The 13152-nt window shown below is 56.0% G+C and overlaps 1 protein-coding gene across 1 annotated transcript in view; it reads right to left on the bottom strand.

The window, feature by feature from the left end:
* UNC13A (unc-13 homolog A) overlaps positions 1 to 13152 on the bottom strand; it is a 77372-nt gene that overhangs the window by 32831 nt on the left and 31389 nt on the right. Inside the window, exons 17-27 of the mRNA XM_067562030.1 lie at positions 12658 to 12885; positions 11609 to 11750; positions 9571 to 9740; positions 8430 to 8545; positions 7758 to 7921; positions 6410 to 6560; positions 3604 to 3672; positions 3100 to 3189; positions 2484 to 2618; positions 1207 to 1340; positions 720 to 805 (exon numbers count right to left, since the gene is read on the bottom strand). Of these exons, the coding sequence (XP_067418131.1) occupies positions 720 to 805; positions 1207 to 1340; positions 2484 to 2618; positions 3100 to 3189; positions 3604 to 3672; positions 6410 to 6560; positions 7758 to 7921; positions 8430 to 8545; positions 9571 to 9740; positions 11609 to 11750; positions 12658 to 12885 (1485 nt within the window). The remainder of the gene's footprint in view (positions 1 to 719; positions 806 to 1206; positions 1341 to 2483; positions 2619 to 3099; positions 3190 to 3603; positions 3673 to 6409; positions 6561 to 7757; positions 7922 to 8429; positions 8546 to 9570; positions 9741 to 11608; positions 11751 to 12657; positions 12886 to 13152) is intronic.

The raw sequence follows: 13152 nt of genomic DNA, 5'->3' as shown, positions 1-13152 counted from the left end.
ACTCTTCCGCCACTCAGCCGGGATCCCTGCATGGAGGAGGGCAGGACAGTCCACTCTGCTGCAGGGATCCCTGGGGGAGGCTCGGCAGGTCAGACTAGATGATCTGAACGATCCCTTCCAGCTTGGAGTCTACAAATGCTACGGCCCCTTAGCTAGCCACTGACTGGTTGCCCAGGTGTTTATCTGCTGCACAGGTCTTCAGCAGGAGAGGAGCAGGGGCCGGGGGCTTGGCCCCTCCCAATCTGCAATCTGCCTGAGAGCTGCGTTAATGTTACTAATTTCCAAAATGAAATTGCTGCAAGCGGCGCAGAGAGGGAAATCCGGCTCTGATTCCCCCGCGAAAAGGCCGGTGCTATTCTCCTTCACCGCGGCCCTGCGATGGCTGATGCTGCTTCTTCCAAATGCCTGGCGTGTCTTGCAGTGCGTTAGCAGAGCGTGTATGTGCGGCGCTGCCCTTTGCTGGACGCACCCGGAGCGGCTCAGCCGTGTGTCACGTGACTGTGCTGCTGGCCGACAGTCAAACCTGCCACGTCCCAGCCCCACAGCGGCGGCTGCGCGGATCTGCTGCCCGGGGACCGCTGTGGAGTGGGGGGTGGCCAAGGCTTTGGCTCGGTGAAACGGAGGATGACCCCCCCCTTCACCTCCCTGCACAAGCCAAGCTGAAACTTCACCCCAGCAGGAGGCTGAGGAGCGGCAGATACAGCCAAGGAGAGACTCACCTTCCATTGCATATTTCATGTCCTGAGCAAAGAGGTTCCACATCACCTCGGCGCTGATCTTACCCACGTTCAGCTCCTGGGGGAACCTGGCAGGAAGGGAGGAACAATGAATGAATCCAACAGCTCCAGAATAAACCTTCCAGCAGAGACAAACGGCCTCCCCGCTGCCACCACGGCCACAGTGCGGCCACAGGAATGGCACACAGACGACGGCATAGGCACGGGGCCGCCGGGGGCTTTTCCTAAGAGGCTCCAAGCTCCTCCATTTGGTGCGGAACTGGCAGGAGACATGGGACGGTGACAGGAATTCCAAGCGAGGGACAAGCCCAGAGCTGGCCATGGAGGTACAAGGAGGGAAGTCGCCTCTGGAGGTTTCTACCCAGGCTTTGGCAGAATCCCGATGGCTCCTACGTTGGTGCTCCCAGGGCGGTGTCTGCGAACCAGCTCAGACCCCAGTTTTACTGACTGGTCCCAGGCAGGTACTCACTGGTTCAGGCAGGGCGTATAGGAGTTCTTATCTTCTTCAATAATTGAAACAATCAGCGTGATGAGTTTGGACCAGAAATCCAGGTTCTTGATGCTGGGCCCCTGCTCCTCGGGGGGTACCTCGCCTTTCTTTGACTGGGAGAAGCCCAAAGGCCAGGGAAGGAAAGTCTCTGGTTAATGGCGTGTGGGAATGCAGGGGCATGACCTCTGTTTGGATTCCAAACTCTGAGATTTGCCTTTGTCTGGGAAATTAGCGCTGGATGTGCTAATTAGCTAATTAGCTGCTGCCTCCTTCCCAACCCATCCTCTGAGGACCAGGGCAGGGTCAGACAGAACCAGGCTTCAGTCCCGTCTAGGTTTAGGGTCCCAGTAGGTTCACGTCTCCACACACGTTTCCGCGTCCCTCCCTCCTGTCCCATGTGGGAAACCGAGAGACTTTGGCCCCGTTCTACGAGAGGCTGAGCGCTGTTGCTCTTCTTTTCACAGGACAGAGCCCTTTCTCAGAGAGGAGATGCCCAGCACATGCTCCATGAGACTCCTGCTCCTGTCCTGGGTCGCACCTCATCCTTACACTGGGCGACACTCCGCAGAGAAGCGAGGGTCTGCAGAGTTCCCCAGAGTGAGGACCCTAGAGTCAGACACTAGCTTTGAAGCCAGACAAACAGGGATGGTGGTTGCTAATCTTCCATGGTCACTCAGATTGGCCAGAAACAGGGATAGGGAGGCTGGAGTTCACGTTAGGGCTATTGGGAGTGAGAAAGAAAGAAAGAAAAAGAAAAATCCCAAAGTGATGCTAAAGGAGCAGGGAGGAATGGAGAAGGAAAAGGGCTGCAGAATGAAGGGAGAAGAGAAAAGCTGGGAGAGCAGAAGGGCCCTGTGCTGAACGGCGTATGCTCTAGGTCCAATCCTGCCAGCCGGTGAGGGACCATGCACCAAGCCGATCAGGAGAAGGCTGACGAGCTCCTCTGGGCCCTATTGCTACCAAAGAGACACGCCTGCAGCGCCTGGTCCAATGGGAGGAAGCGGGCTTAGAAAGGAGAGCTGGTCACAGGATGGGAGAGCTGAGATTCTTGCTCCGCAGTAGCTGAGAGGGAAACAGCTGACACGCCCTGCCACCCACAAAGACCGACCGAAACCCAGAAAGTCCTCTGAATGGGGGGAAGGGCTCTGGAAACGTCTGAGTGTGACCCCCCCAGAAAGGCCCTGCCTATCACACAGCCTCTGCTTTTCACTGCAGGGAGGGCTGGCGTGTGGGGATCTCCCGCCCGCCCCACTTACAGGATCCGTCTGGTACTCGCGGCTGTACAGCTCGTGGCAGTTGTTGAAGATGTACTCGTAGGTGGAGTTGAGGCAGGCTTTCACGCAGTCCTTCACCACCTGGCTGGCCCGGGGCGGGCTCTGCAGCTCCTGCACCTGTGGGATGGGGAAGGGAGACATGATCGCGCTTTGCGGCAGGTGTCACGCCAGAAGCTGCCACGCGACGCATCACAGGCGTAGGAGACACGTAAGGAGCCCAGCTCAGTGGCCCATGTCCCTAGTGCTGGCCCCGCGTTGCCTGCCCTGAGCAGGACTCCCCATCGGGGCGAGAAAGCCCCACTCCATCTGAAGCCGGCAACGCAGACCCCGGCCCTGGCGTGCTGTGGCTCCCAGGATCTCTAGCTGCCATTCAGCAGAAGCTCCGTTATTACCACAAAACTCCACAGTGGTTTGTGTTGGATTTTCGTACACCCGATGGGCAATTAATTAAGCTAATTAGCATGCATATCAGGCTCCAGCACAGCTCCTCAGCTGCATTCTGGAAGCAGAGGGACCCCAGGCTGAGCTGCTGCTTCTTTGGGAGCTGTGGGGAGCTGCCCCTCGGACAGGGGACCAGCCAGCCAGCAGAGGACGTTACCTTCATTCGGAAGAAGGTAATGCTGGTTAACAGATCCACCGTCGACTTGAGATCCTGCAGCCTCTCCGGGCTGCTAGCAGGGAAGTTATTCTGTCCAGAAAGAGAGAAGATTGGAGGTCCAAGTGAGGGCCACGAGAACAAGCAGGGCACCCGGGACAGGAGGCACCTGGCCTGGAGTTTCAGAGCTCACGGCTACCTGTTGTTGAAGGCCAATCCTGCTCATGCTGAAACTAGCGAACCAACTCCCATTGACATCTACAGCTCTCAGCGTTGAGCAGCACTATTCCCATAGCTGGGGAAACTGAGGCACAGAATGGGGACGTGACTCACCCACGGTCAGTAGCAGACGCTGAGCCTAGAATCCAGTTCCCCAAAGGGCACTCCAGCACCTCCTCCGCTGGACCATCCCAAGCCCATGGTGGGCTCTGAAGCCTCTTTAAATGGCTGAGCACATACCTGCTGGCGTTTGCCCTCCCCACCCTGTGTGGGCTCTGTCCCCCTTACCCGGTACATGGACAGGTCGATCCGGAGAGAGTTGTGCAGCTGGTCCAGCAGCTTGACAAAGCGTTCTTTCTGCAAAGACACAGCCCGGCGCCAGCTGAGTGGGAGAAAGGCGACCACAGGCTATTTCCCCACCTCCCCAGCTCAGCCCATTTCCAGCACCAGGTTGACAGCTCTGCCCTGCTCTGCCCCTTCGCAGCTGCCCCCTGCGTCAGTGGCCTCTGTGGGCAGGGTGAGGAGTGTGTGTTTAAGAGAGACCAAGGCCTGCTTTGATCTCTGTGCACTTAGCAGGAAACAAACGTAAACTCAGGAGCAAACTGTAGTGAAGTCAGCAGCCTATTGTCTGCCTGGTCCTAGCCGGGTTGTCAGCAGAGCAGGTCTGGAGACACTAGGATGAGAGCTAGAGAGCCGGAGAAAACCATAGGGTCTGTCTGCGTCCAGAATCCCCTTTCGATCTGTTGCAGCTGAGCCCTGCACTTCGACGAGCGGTCCTGGCTGATACCGAACCGCAAAGTGGACGACCACAAGATGGGACGATCCACCTTAAATGTGCCAGAAGTCTTTACTCAGGGAGGCTAATGGAATAAACATTAATGGCTGGAATCTGGTCTCATTCACACTGATGTAAATCTGGAGTAACTCCACTGAGTTCTCTGGAGTCACTCTCGGTTTACACCACAGAGGGGAAAGCTCTATGTCAGGGCGTCCAGGATGAGGCCTTGGGCTTGGGTCCCCCGTCAGCACTCAGCAAATAACGAACATGAATAACTAACAACCCGAAGTAAGGGAAGGGCCCGCTGGCTGGCGGCGGGGCTGGGAAAGGGACCAAACCTGCTTCCACGGCCAGGACGCTCAGCGTTGCAAAGATCCACCCCGCTGCGTTCCTGCTGGGAAGCTGGCCCCTGTGTATAGCATTTTCCTGACCCCAGTGCTGTTTCCAAGGGCTTCTCTGTGGGGCAAGGGATTTGCCAGCAGGGATCCCATGAGCCCCCCCTCCCGGGGTCTGAGTCTCCATGGCCACAAATCCCACACGCAGGCATTTACACTGGCACAAAAGCAGCCTCAAAGGCAACCAGATCCCAGTGTGTGTGCATGGGGCTGGGTAACGCAGAATCAGGCGCTAAGAGGCGCTAAGGAGGGATGTGGTAATTACAACACACACAGGAGCAAGGGGGAGCAGGGAGGAAACTGTGACTCTGGAAGGTGTCTCCTGGAACGGTGCAGCTCACACACCCTCTCCTTGCTGAGCCCTCACAGCCACCATGGGCTACCACAACCTTCATAGCACGTGCCCACCAGAGACTGGGAAATCCAGCATGCACAGAGGCACGTTCCCAAAAGACAGCTGGCTCAGCCCGCCTTAAAACTGGCCATGACAGGCTCTATGGGTACCACAGCGGGGTAAAGCAACGCCGTCGAGGGCTTGATAGCCCAAAGAAAGGCACCGAAAGCACAAGGTCCCGTTGCCCGGAGGGTGCGATTTTCCTCTGCAAAATGGCGCCCTCCATGCAGCATGACCTCGCACGCACCGTATGTGTGTGAGACGATGCAGTCCAGAGGACGCCATTTTGTAAAGCAAAATGGCAGCCTCCTTGCGGCGTGACCTTGCACGTACAGTGCGTGTGAGGTCACGTACAGTGCGTGTGAGGTCACGTACAGTGCGTGTGAGGTCACGCTGCAGGGAGGACGCCATTTTTAAACGGCAACTTCCATGCTGTCTGGGGTAGCGGGAAACAACACATCTGAAAATGGGGTCATGCGGGGAAACTGGGAACCGCTGCCCTCGAGGTTCAGAGAGAGGCTTTCACGACTCCAGAAGACAGTTTCCTTGGCTCTGAATATCCCCCTGCGGGGTTTGTAAACCTGAAGCCCTGGGACATTCAAGGCATGGGAACCAGGGAAGGAAACTGACCAGAAACACGAGTGTAACTGACTGCTTTATTTTCACTGTCCCAACTGGGGAAGGGGGAGGGAAAGAAAAAAAAAAAAGAAATGGCCTCGAGGATTACACGGTCTTAGGTTTAATAAACCAAAATGTTAGTAACAGTCACCTGCAGGGCTGTTGACTTTTATGAGGTTAGTCCAGAATTACACTGGTTGAACAGAGATCAAGCATTGACCCAACGTTTTTAACTCAACTAACTAACTAACTAACTAACTAACCTTTAACGTGCTACTCTGTCACCTTTAGAACAGTTCCTGGTTTTAGCTTCCAGCCTCATGTCCCAACCCTGCTGACACGCATGCACATACTTTACTTTACAGGCAAGTGTACTCACTGAACGCTATTAGGCTGTTTAACATAAATATAGTCAAGCTCATGCCACAGTCGTTGCAGAGTCTGGGCCAGGAGGCAAAAACTCCCCAAGATTTGCCTAAACAGGACAGGCAGGGAGGAGTCTGGGGTTCTAAGGAGACCCATAAAACCAGGCGAGTTTGCTCTGAATTCAGGTCCCACAGAGAACTGCCAGCATGGTGCAAAATTCCCAATGTTCTTTGCTAAAAGCTTTCAGGATTTCTCTGGGGGCAACTGATCTCAAAAGGGTGAATTTTCTTATATGATTTCATTGCAATTTCCACCAGTGATAAAAAATGAGCCTGATTTCCCTCAAAACTTCCAGTGCTTTTTTTTTTTTGCACAAAGCGGATTTTTACCCTTTTACCCTTTTCAATGTGGCAATCGAATGGGGAGCATTTGCCATTTGGTGGTGATGCTTTCGCACGGCTAGTTCCACTAGGCCCCCTCCCATGCCAAGCTCAGAGAGGAGAGAAATAGTAGAAGGAGGGTTCTACGCACCATAGGACTTACCCCGAAATTGGAAGCAGCAAAGCGGTCTGAGGCAGACACGTTGGTGGAGGCAGTGGTGTGGGCGTAGTACGCGTTGATGTTGGCTAAGAGGGTGCTCATCACCGCTGGCACCCCGGGACACATGTATTTCGAGGACAGGCAGGCAAAGTGACTGGAAGAGAAGAGACGGAAGAGTGACAGGCGAGCAGAGGCTGGGTGCCTGGCTGCAGGCTGGAGCAAGGATGCCGGAGTTATAGGCCACGCGTCACAAGGGGTCTGTGTGGGAGAGCCAGGTACGCAGGGCGGAGTGTCGGTGGGAAGGCTGTGGCATGTCGGATGTGTATGTGCAGCGTGGAGGGTGTGCTTTGTAGAGCATGTGCCCTGTGTCAGAAATGTGTGCTGTGTGGAGGGGGTGTGCAGTGTGTGTGTGTGTGTGTTTGTGTGTAAGAAGTGTATTTGTGTGTGCACATAGGGTGTGCTGTGTGTGTGCAGGGTGTGCAGTGTGTGTGCAGGGTTTGCAATGTATGTGTGTGCAGGGGGCAGTGTGTTTGTGTATGTAGAGAGTGCATGTATGCAGGGTGTGTGTGGGTGCAGGGTGTGTGTGTGCACGTACAGGGTGTGCGTGCAGGGTGTGTGTGGGTCCAGGGTGTGTGTGTTGTATGTGGGTTTGTGTGTGCAGGGTATGTGTGTGTGTGCATGCAGAGTGTGAGCGTTGTGTGTGTGTGTGCACACGTGCAGGGTGTGTGCGTTGTGTGTGTGCATGCGTACAGGGTATGTGTGTGTGTGTGCACGGTGTGTATTTAGGAGCAGACAGAGCCCTGCACCTGTCTTTTAGAAGCAGAACCACTCTGATGCTCCCAACGCCACGTGCGCCTCTCCCCTGCCAGTCTGAGTGACTGGGGTAGCAGCCAGCCCAGGGGCGGCCACGCCCGCTGCAGGTTCCATGGCCTGTCTGAATGGCAGATCTGCACCCCTGCCAATGCTGGGGAATTGGGGGAGGGGCAGGGGCACCACCAGACACTGACCCGCACCCTGGGCTAGGACTGAGATGGGCCCAGGGGAGGCGTGCTGAGCGCTCTGCATCCACCCTACGGGGCGAGAGGGGGGGAGAGGGGAGTAAAGCAAGTGGACATCAGTGCAAGGGGCTCTTGGAGACGGGGAACCCCACACCCTGTGCAGAGACACAGGGACCTTCTGCGCCTTTCTCCCCTCCCGCGGCACTGGGCTGTGCTCGATCAGCGTCACTCACGGACTCCAAAGGGGCTGCACCTGGGGACACCAGGGGAGGCTCTGGCCCCATCTCTGTACCCCTTAGCCAGTGTTAATTGAACCCCATTGAGCAAACAGGGAGCAAAGGGGAGAGACGCACGTCATGGCCTGGTAGATGGACTCCACCCCATATCGCATGGCGAACTCATCCACTATCTCCTGGGCCGTCTCGTCGAAGTACACCTTCCAGGCGTCGTCCCCCTTGGCGTCGGGGATCTTCACCACCCCGTTGTTTTGTAGGTCCGTCACAAAGTGGAAGAGGTTCTAATGCATGGCACAGAAAAGAGCCCTCAGGATCGCAGCTAGGGAGGGCTTAAACTGGGGAATCAGAGTGCGAGTGTGTCTGGGGAGGGATTCTAACCCTGCTGTGTATATCAGGGGCCCAGCACTGCTGAGCTGATGCTGTGAATGGAGAGCCTAGTTCTCTGTTGCCCTGTACCTTGGGTAATAACAAACACTGTGCTTCACATCCCAGGGTGATGGGGACAATGTAAACAGACACTCTAGGAAAACAGGTCCACTAGCCCCTGGAGACCAAACTCCCATGTCGCCTCTATACATGGCCCCTCCAAGCCATGGCTCAGGCACCAGGCCTCGCTGGTGTGCATGTTGTGACTGCTTTGGTGAGAACAGGAGCCCTTCGCTCTCCAGGGCCCTCAGACCAGGCCCGTCAAATTCACTTGACATTTTAAGACATTTTAACCCCAGCGTTAAGACTATGAAATGCAGGCGGGTGGGCGGGAGAACCCGGGGCCCAAGGGACACGGCTCACCTCGTGCAGGCACGTGTATTGCACATGGTACGGCGCCACCTTCTCCTCACCCTTTATCTCCACGCTGATGTGCAGCCGGATGGCTCCGGACACGGCCGACTTGTCCGTCCGCTTGTCTGAGAACAGGAGGGCGGGAAACACACGACGCATGAGGCTCACTAATGGCCCTTGACGGGACTAAAAAGCAGCAGGAAAAGCTGGCTTTGTGGCTACAGCACAGGCCTGGCACGCTGGAGAGCTCGCTTCAATTCCCAGCGGTGCCCTGAGGCCCTGTCGGCTTGGGGCAAATCTCTGCTCGTTTGTAAAAGGGGGACAACGCTACCTCCTTGGTCTGTTTAGGCCGGGAGCTGTCCGGAGTGAGGACTGTCTCTCACTCTGTGTACGTACAGCACCTAGCACAATGGGACCTGCAGGCGCTATTATAATACAACCAACAACAATGAATTTTGGAGCTTAAGATCCAGTCTCGTCTGGAATCCTACATACAGTTCTGGCCAGCCCCTTCGAAGAGAGATGAATTCAGACTGGAGCGGGGGTAGAGAAGGCTCCCAGGATGATCAGGGGAACGCTGGGCGCACCTCATGAGAGGAGACTAAAATAGCCTGGCTCGTACAGCCTGGCAAAACCAAGGCTGGGAGGGGATCTGGTTGCCTTCTACAAATCCATTGGAGTGCCAGGGACGGGGAGAGAAACGAAAGGACAGTGTTGGCACAAGAACAAATGAGGATAAACTGGCCAGGAATGAATGCAGGCTGAGAATGAGATGCAGGTTTCTAGCCATCAGAGGATGGAGGCTCTGGACTGGAACAGCCTCCCCATAGGAGTCTGGGGACAAACAACCGAGCTGGTTGGAGGATGGAGCTTGGTATGTATTGGGCCAGATTATCCGACGGAGCTGCCTGTGATAGCAGGGACTGGCCTCCATGGCCCAGGGGTCCCTGTCAGATCCGTGTCCTCTGTCCAATGACGCAGCAATACAATGACTCACCTGCAGCGTAAATGACGAATAGTAACACCACACTCTGGATTACTAACTCGGAAAAGCTTTTCAATAGAGTTTGCACCGAAATCGCTACACGCCACAGCCCCTGGAGTCAATGGGAATGGGTCACTGGCTGCCGCGGGGGCCGCAGTGAATTACCTAGGTTGTACCAGACATCCATCTCCCCGCTCAGCGTCCGGACCTCTATGATCGTCTGGCCCAGAAAGTCATCGGACTCTCTCTTAAAGCGCTGCTTGACGCGGGACTTGATGTCGTCATCCTCATCCCAGACCCGGACCTTGATCCGATCGGAGGAGTTATGGCATTCGCTGGGGGCGGGGGGAAGGGGAGAGAGAGAAATTCCCAGAGCAATGACATGACACAGGTTAGTCTCCAGGCATGGGGGATTCCTAGTGAAGACACCCCCTCCCGCAGCAAAACCCAGCCATTCATTGGCAGCTTCCTCGGACCCTCGCAGTCTTATTTCAATAGGCTCTTGGGAGCGCCGGGGCTGGGGAAGGGCAGCCCCACAAGTCCTGCCAGCGCTGGTTATTAAGTGCTGTGATGTCCTGGGGGGTGTCCCCTCCAGATTCCTGACCGGGGTTTGGAAGCAACCAGAAGAAACCGGCCCCTGAAGAAAATCCATCCCAGGTTCTATAATGAGCCCAGCGCACACCGGGAGTAGGACTCAGTGTGGAGGGGTATGTCTACACAGCACGCTAAGCCCTGGCTCTGACTCTGGTTTCAGCACAAGCCCCCTTCCATCAGCACACAGACACAGTTTGACTCAGGTCAGCAAGCACTCCAGACCCAGGTCCGAGGACAGGGTATGGGTCAGAGCCCAAGTCCTACAGTGACTCGGGTCCTAAATCCCATAGACTCAAGAGACTTTAAGGTCAGAAGGGACCATCACGATCATCTGATCAGACCTGCACGTCTCAGGCCACAGAACCTCATCCGCTCACTCTTGAAATAGACCCCGAACCTCTGGCGGAGTCACTGATGTCCTCAAACCATGATTTAAAGACTTCAAGTCACACAGAATCCACCATTTACACCAGTTTAAACCTGTAAGTGACCCGTGCCCTGTGCTGCAGAGGAAGGCAAAATAACCCCCGGGGGTTCTGCCAACCCCACCCAGGAGAAGTCCTGTCATTTTGCAGTGCGGACGCAAGTCAAGCTGCAGACCTGAGTCAGAAGGGCTGGGCAGGGCAGTGCAGCATGGATGGGCTGGAACGGCTCTGAGACCCGGGTCCAGCTGCTGTAAGCCCAGGTTCACAATGCAGTGTGGAGACATACCCCGGAAGTCGGGTCCGCGCTGGGCGGATGTTTGCTGGGGTTTTGTCCACATCGGGGGACCCGTCATTTCCCACTGCCCAGCTCTGCCACACAAGTGAGAGGGCTGGGCTCTGGCGCCTCAGTCACCAGGTCTAGACCTGCTCAGAGCAGCATGAACCAACCCAGCCGTAATGGCACCAGAGCCCTGTCTCCACTAGGGCGCCCCACTGTTGCAATCAGCGATGGAGCTGCACCAGTGGGACACTGCGGGCTCCAGTTCTGTCTGTGTGCTGCAGACAGGCCAGCTGCCAGCTTGGCCAACACACCAGGGGCTGAACCAAGGACCTCCGGCGCTAAGAGCACGAGCTGCTTCAGTTTGAGCTCAAGTTCCTCAGCTGGGGCTAGCCCAGCTCCTCTCCTCTGTTCAATGGCCAGTGGGTTACATGGGCAGGAGTTCCAGCAGACTCCTCCCACCCGCGTTCCATCGGCGTGGATCTCCAGTGAGCGTCAAGGAGTCACTCCTGACCTCCGGGGTTAAGCAAGGGCCATAATCAGAAAGGCTCCTGGTTCCTGCATCTCACCGCTGAGCCGGGGAACCTCACTTTAAGAAGATCCTGCAAGCCGGTGGGTCTGAGACCGCTTTCACTCACACCGGCACCCCGCCACTGACCTCAGCGGAGTTATTCAGCATTTCCACAAAATCAAGGCCCAAGTTTACAATTCATTTCCTCTCTCCTAGCACCCGGACACTGCAGGGATTGGCATGCCACAGATCAGATGGCTCAAAGGAAACCAGAATGGGGGACCGACAAAATCTGATGGAACGCAAGTGACTGAGATGAAGGCACACACGGCCATGCACGCGGCAGGGCAGCCCTGGGGACTTTAGGGGTAGGGCTGGGAATAGGATGTAACTTACAAATGGAAATTCTCCTCCCAGACCGGGTTTAGATTGCCATAGATGGTTTTAGTCCTTTTTTTCGTCTTCCCAACCTGGACAGTAACATACGGGTCACTGGAACCTGTCTTATCCTTTGCCTGCAGGCCCTGGGCACAAACAACTATAACACAACACACACACCCCATACGCACAGAGGCACAAAGGTTTATATGCACACACATGGCACCAGCCAGCCCCACAGAGACACAATACACACACAACAGAGAGAACAGATAAAAACAGGAATCAATGGCAGATACAGAACAAACGGGCAATACGTGACTTTTCAAATCAGCCAGCGCGTGAGAGAGGTGCCTGACTTGGCTTGGGTTCCCACTGCAAGGGCTGGATCCAGGCCTTGAGCAGGATTTGTGCGGGTTCTAATGGGAAGTCACTTCCTTTCCCTAGAAGCGGTGCTGGAGACACACGCTTAATGGGCTCTCAAAGGGAGGCGAGCACCTGCTTAAATTCCTGTTAGCTGCATGTGCCCGGCACAGACTCTGCAACGGGCTAATGGCAGCAGAAGAATATCTCCCCCTTCGATGCAGGAGGGACCTGACTTATCCTGCTGTGAGATCCACAGCCGGGGACAAACCTGGGCTCCCGAGATCTGCACACAGAATCATGGGAGTAGAGAGCCTCATCAAAGAGGGACGCAGTCCATGCAGACGGCAGCTCTCCGCATGCAATGCTCTGCCATCACCCAGTTTCGACTGGATCAAGGCAATGCACCGCGTGCTGGGCGCTGTAAGCCCTTCAGTGGCAACGCCAGCCAGGCTGAGATGTGCTACCTGGAACGCGGCACTCCCGGCCTAGAGTTAGGAGGGCGGCATGGTACCCCATGCTGTGGTGCTGAACAGTGCTAGCTCCATCTCCATCACGGTGTGATGGGGACATCCAGAGAGCTCCAGGGGGACGCTGGGTACCAGGGTGCTATGCCCATCCCCCTCTGTCAGTGGAGTCCGCGTGTTCGCTAACGGGGGCGGGGCCAGAGCCGGGAGCGCACAACGGCCCAGCCCTGCACCTACCTGTGATGCTGATCTTGGCTGACCACTTGGAGGTGCCATCCAGCACACTCTGCTTCACGGCCTTCATCTGCTGAGTGTGGGTGGCTTTCGAGACGGCAAAGATCTCTTGGATCAGCTCGAAGATCTCGGGCTTGTTCCGCTCCCGGATCTTCATGCGGTCCTTCAGCACCATGATGATGTTCTGGGTCCGGTCCTCCGCCCCGTGCTTGGAGCTCTTCTCAGCCGCTCCTGGGAGCAATTGGGAGGGGAACAATGAAGAGGCGAGATTCGGGGACAGACCCCCCCCGGGGGAGCACTCACACAGAGGTGGCCTCCTCCCAAGCATCCATTCAAGAGTTAAAGGGTGGCCCCCTGCATGGGGCACGTAAGACAGCAAACACATGCACAAGGGCTAGGATTTGGTACTCCTCAATCACTTAGGGTCTCTTGAAAAAAAAATAATCCCCCCTTCAATATCCTTAAAAGCCAAAGGAAGGAAGAGGCTGCGCCCCCTTA

The sequence above is a fragment of the Emydura macquarii genome, unplaced genomic scaffold (assembly GCF_026122565.2).
Source record: "Emydura macquarii macquarii isolate MOO-44397 ecotype Brisbane River unplaced genomic scaffold, CSIRO-AGI_Emac_v2 contig_306, whole genome shotgun sequence".
Taxonomy (NCBI): Eukaryota; Metazoa; Chordata; order Testudines; family Chelidae; genus Emydura; species Emydura macquarii.
This window is presented reverse-complemented; position numbering and strand designations above follow the sequence as displayed.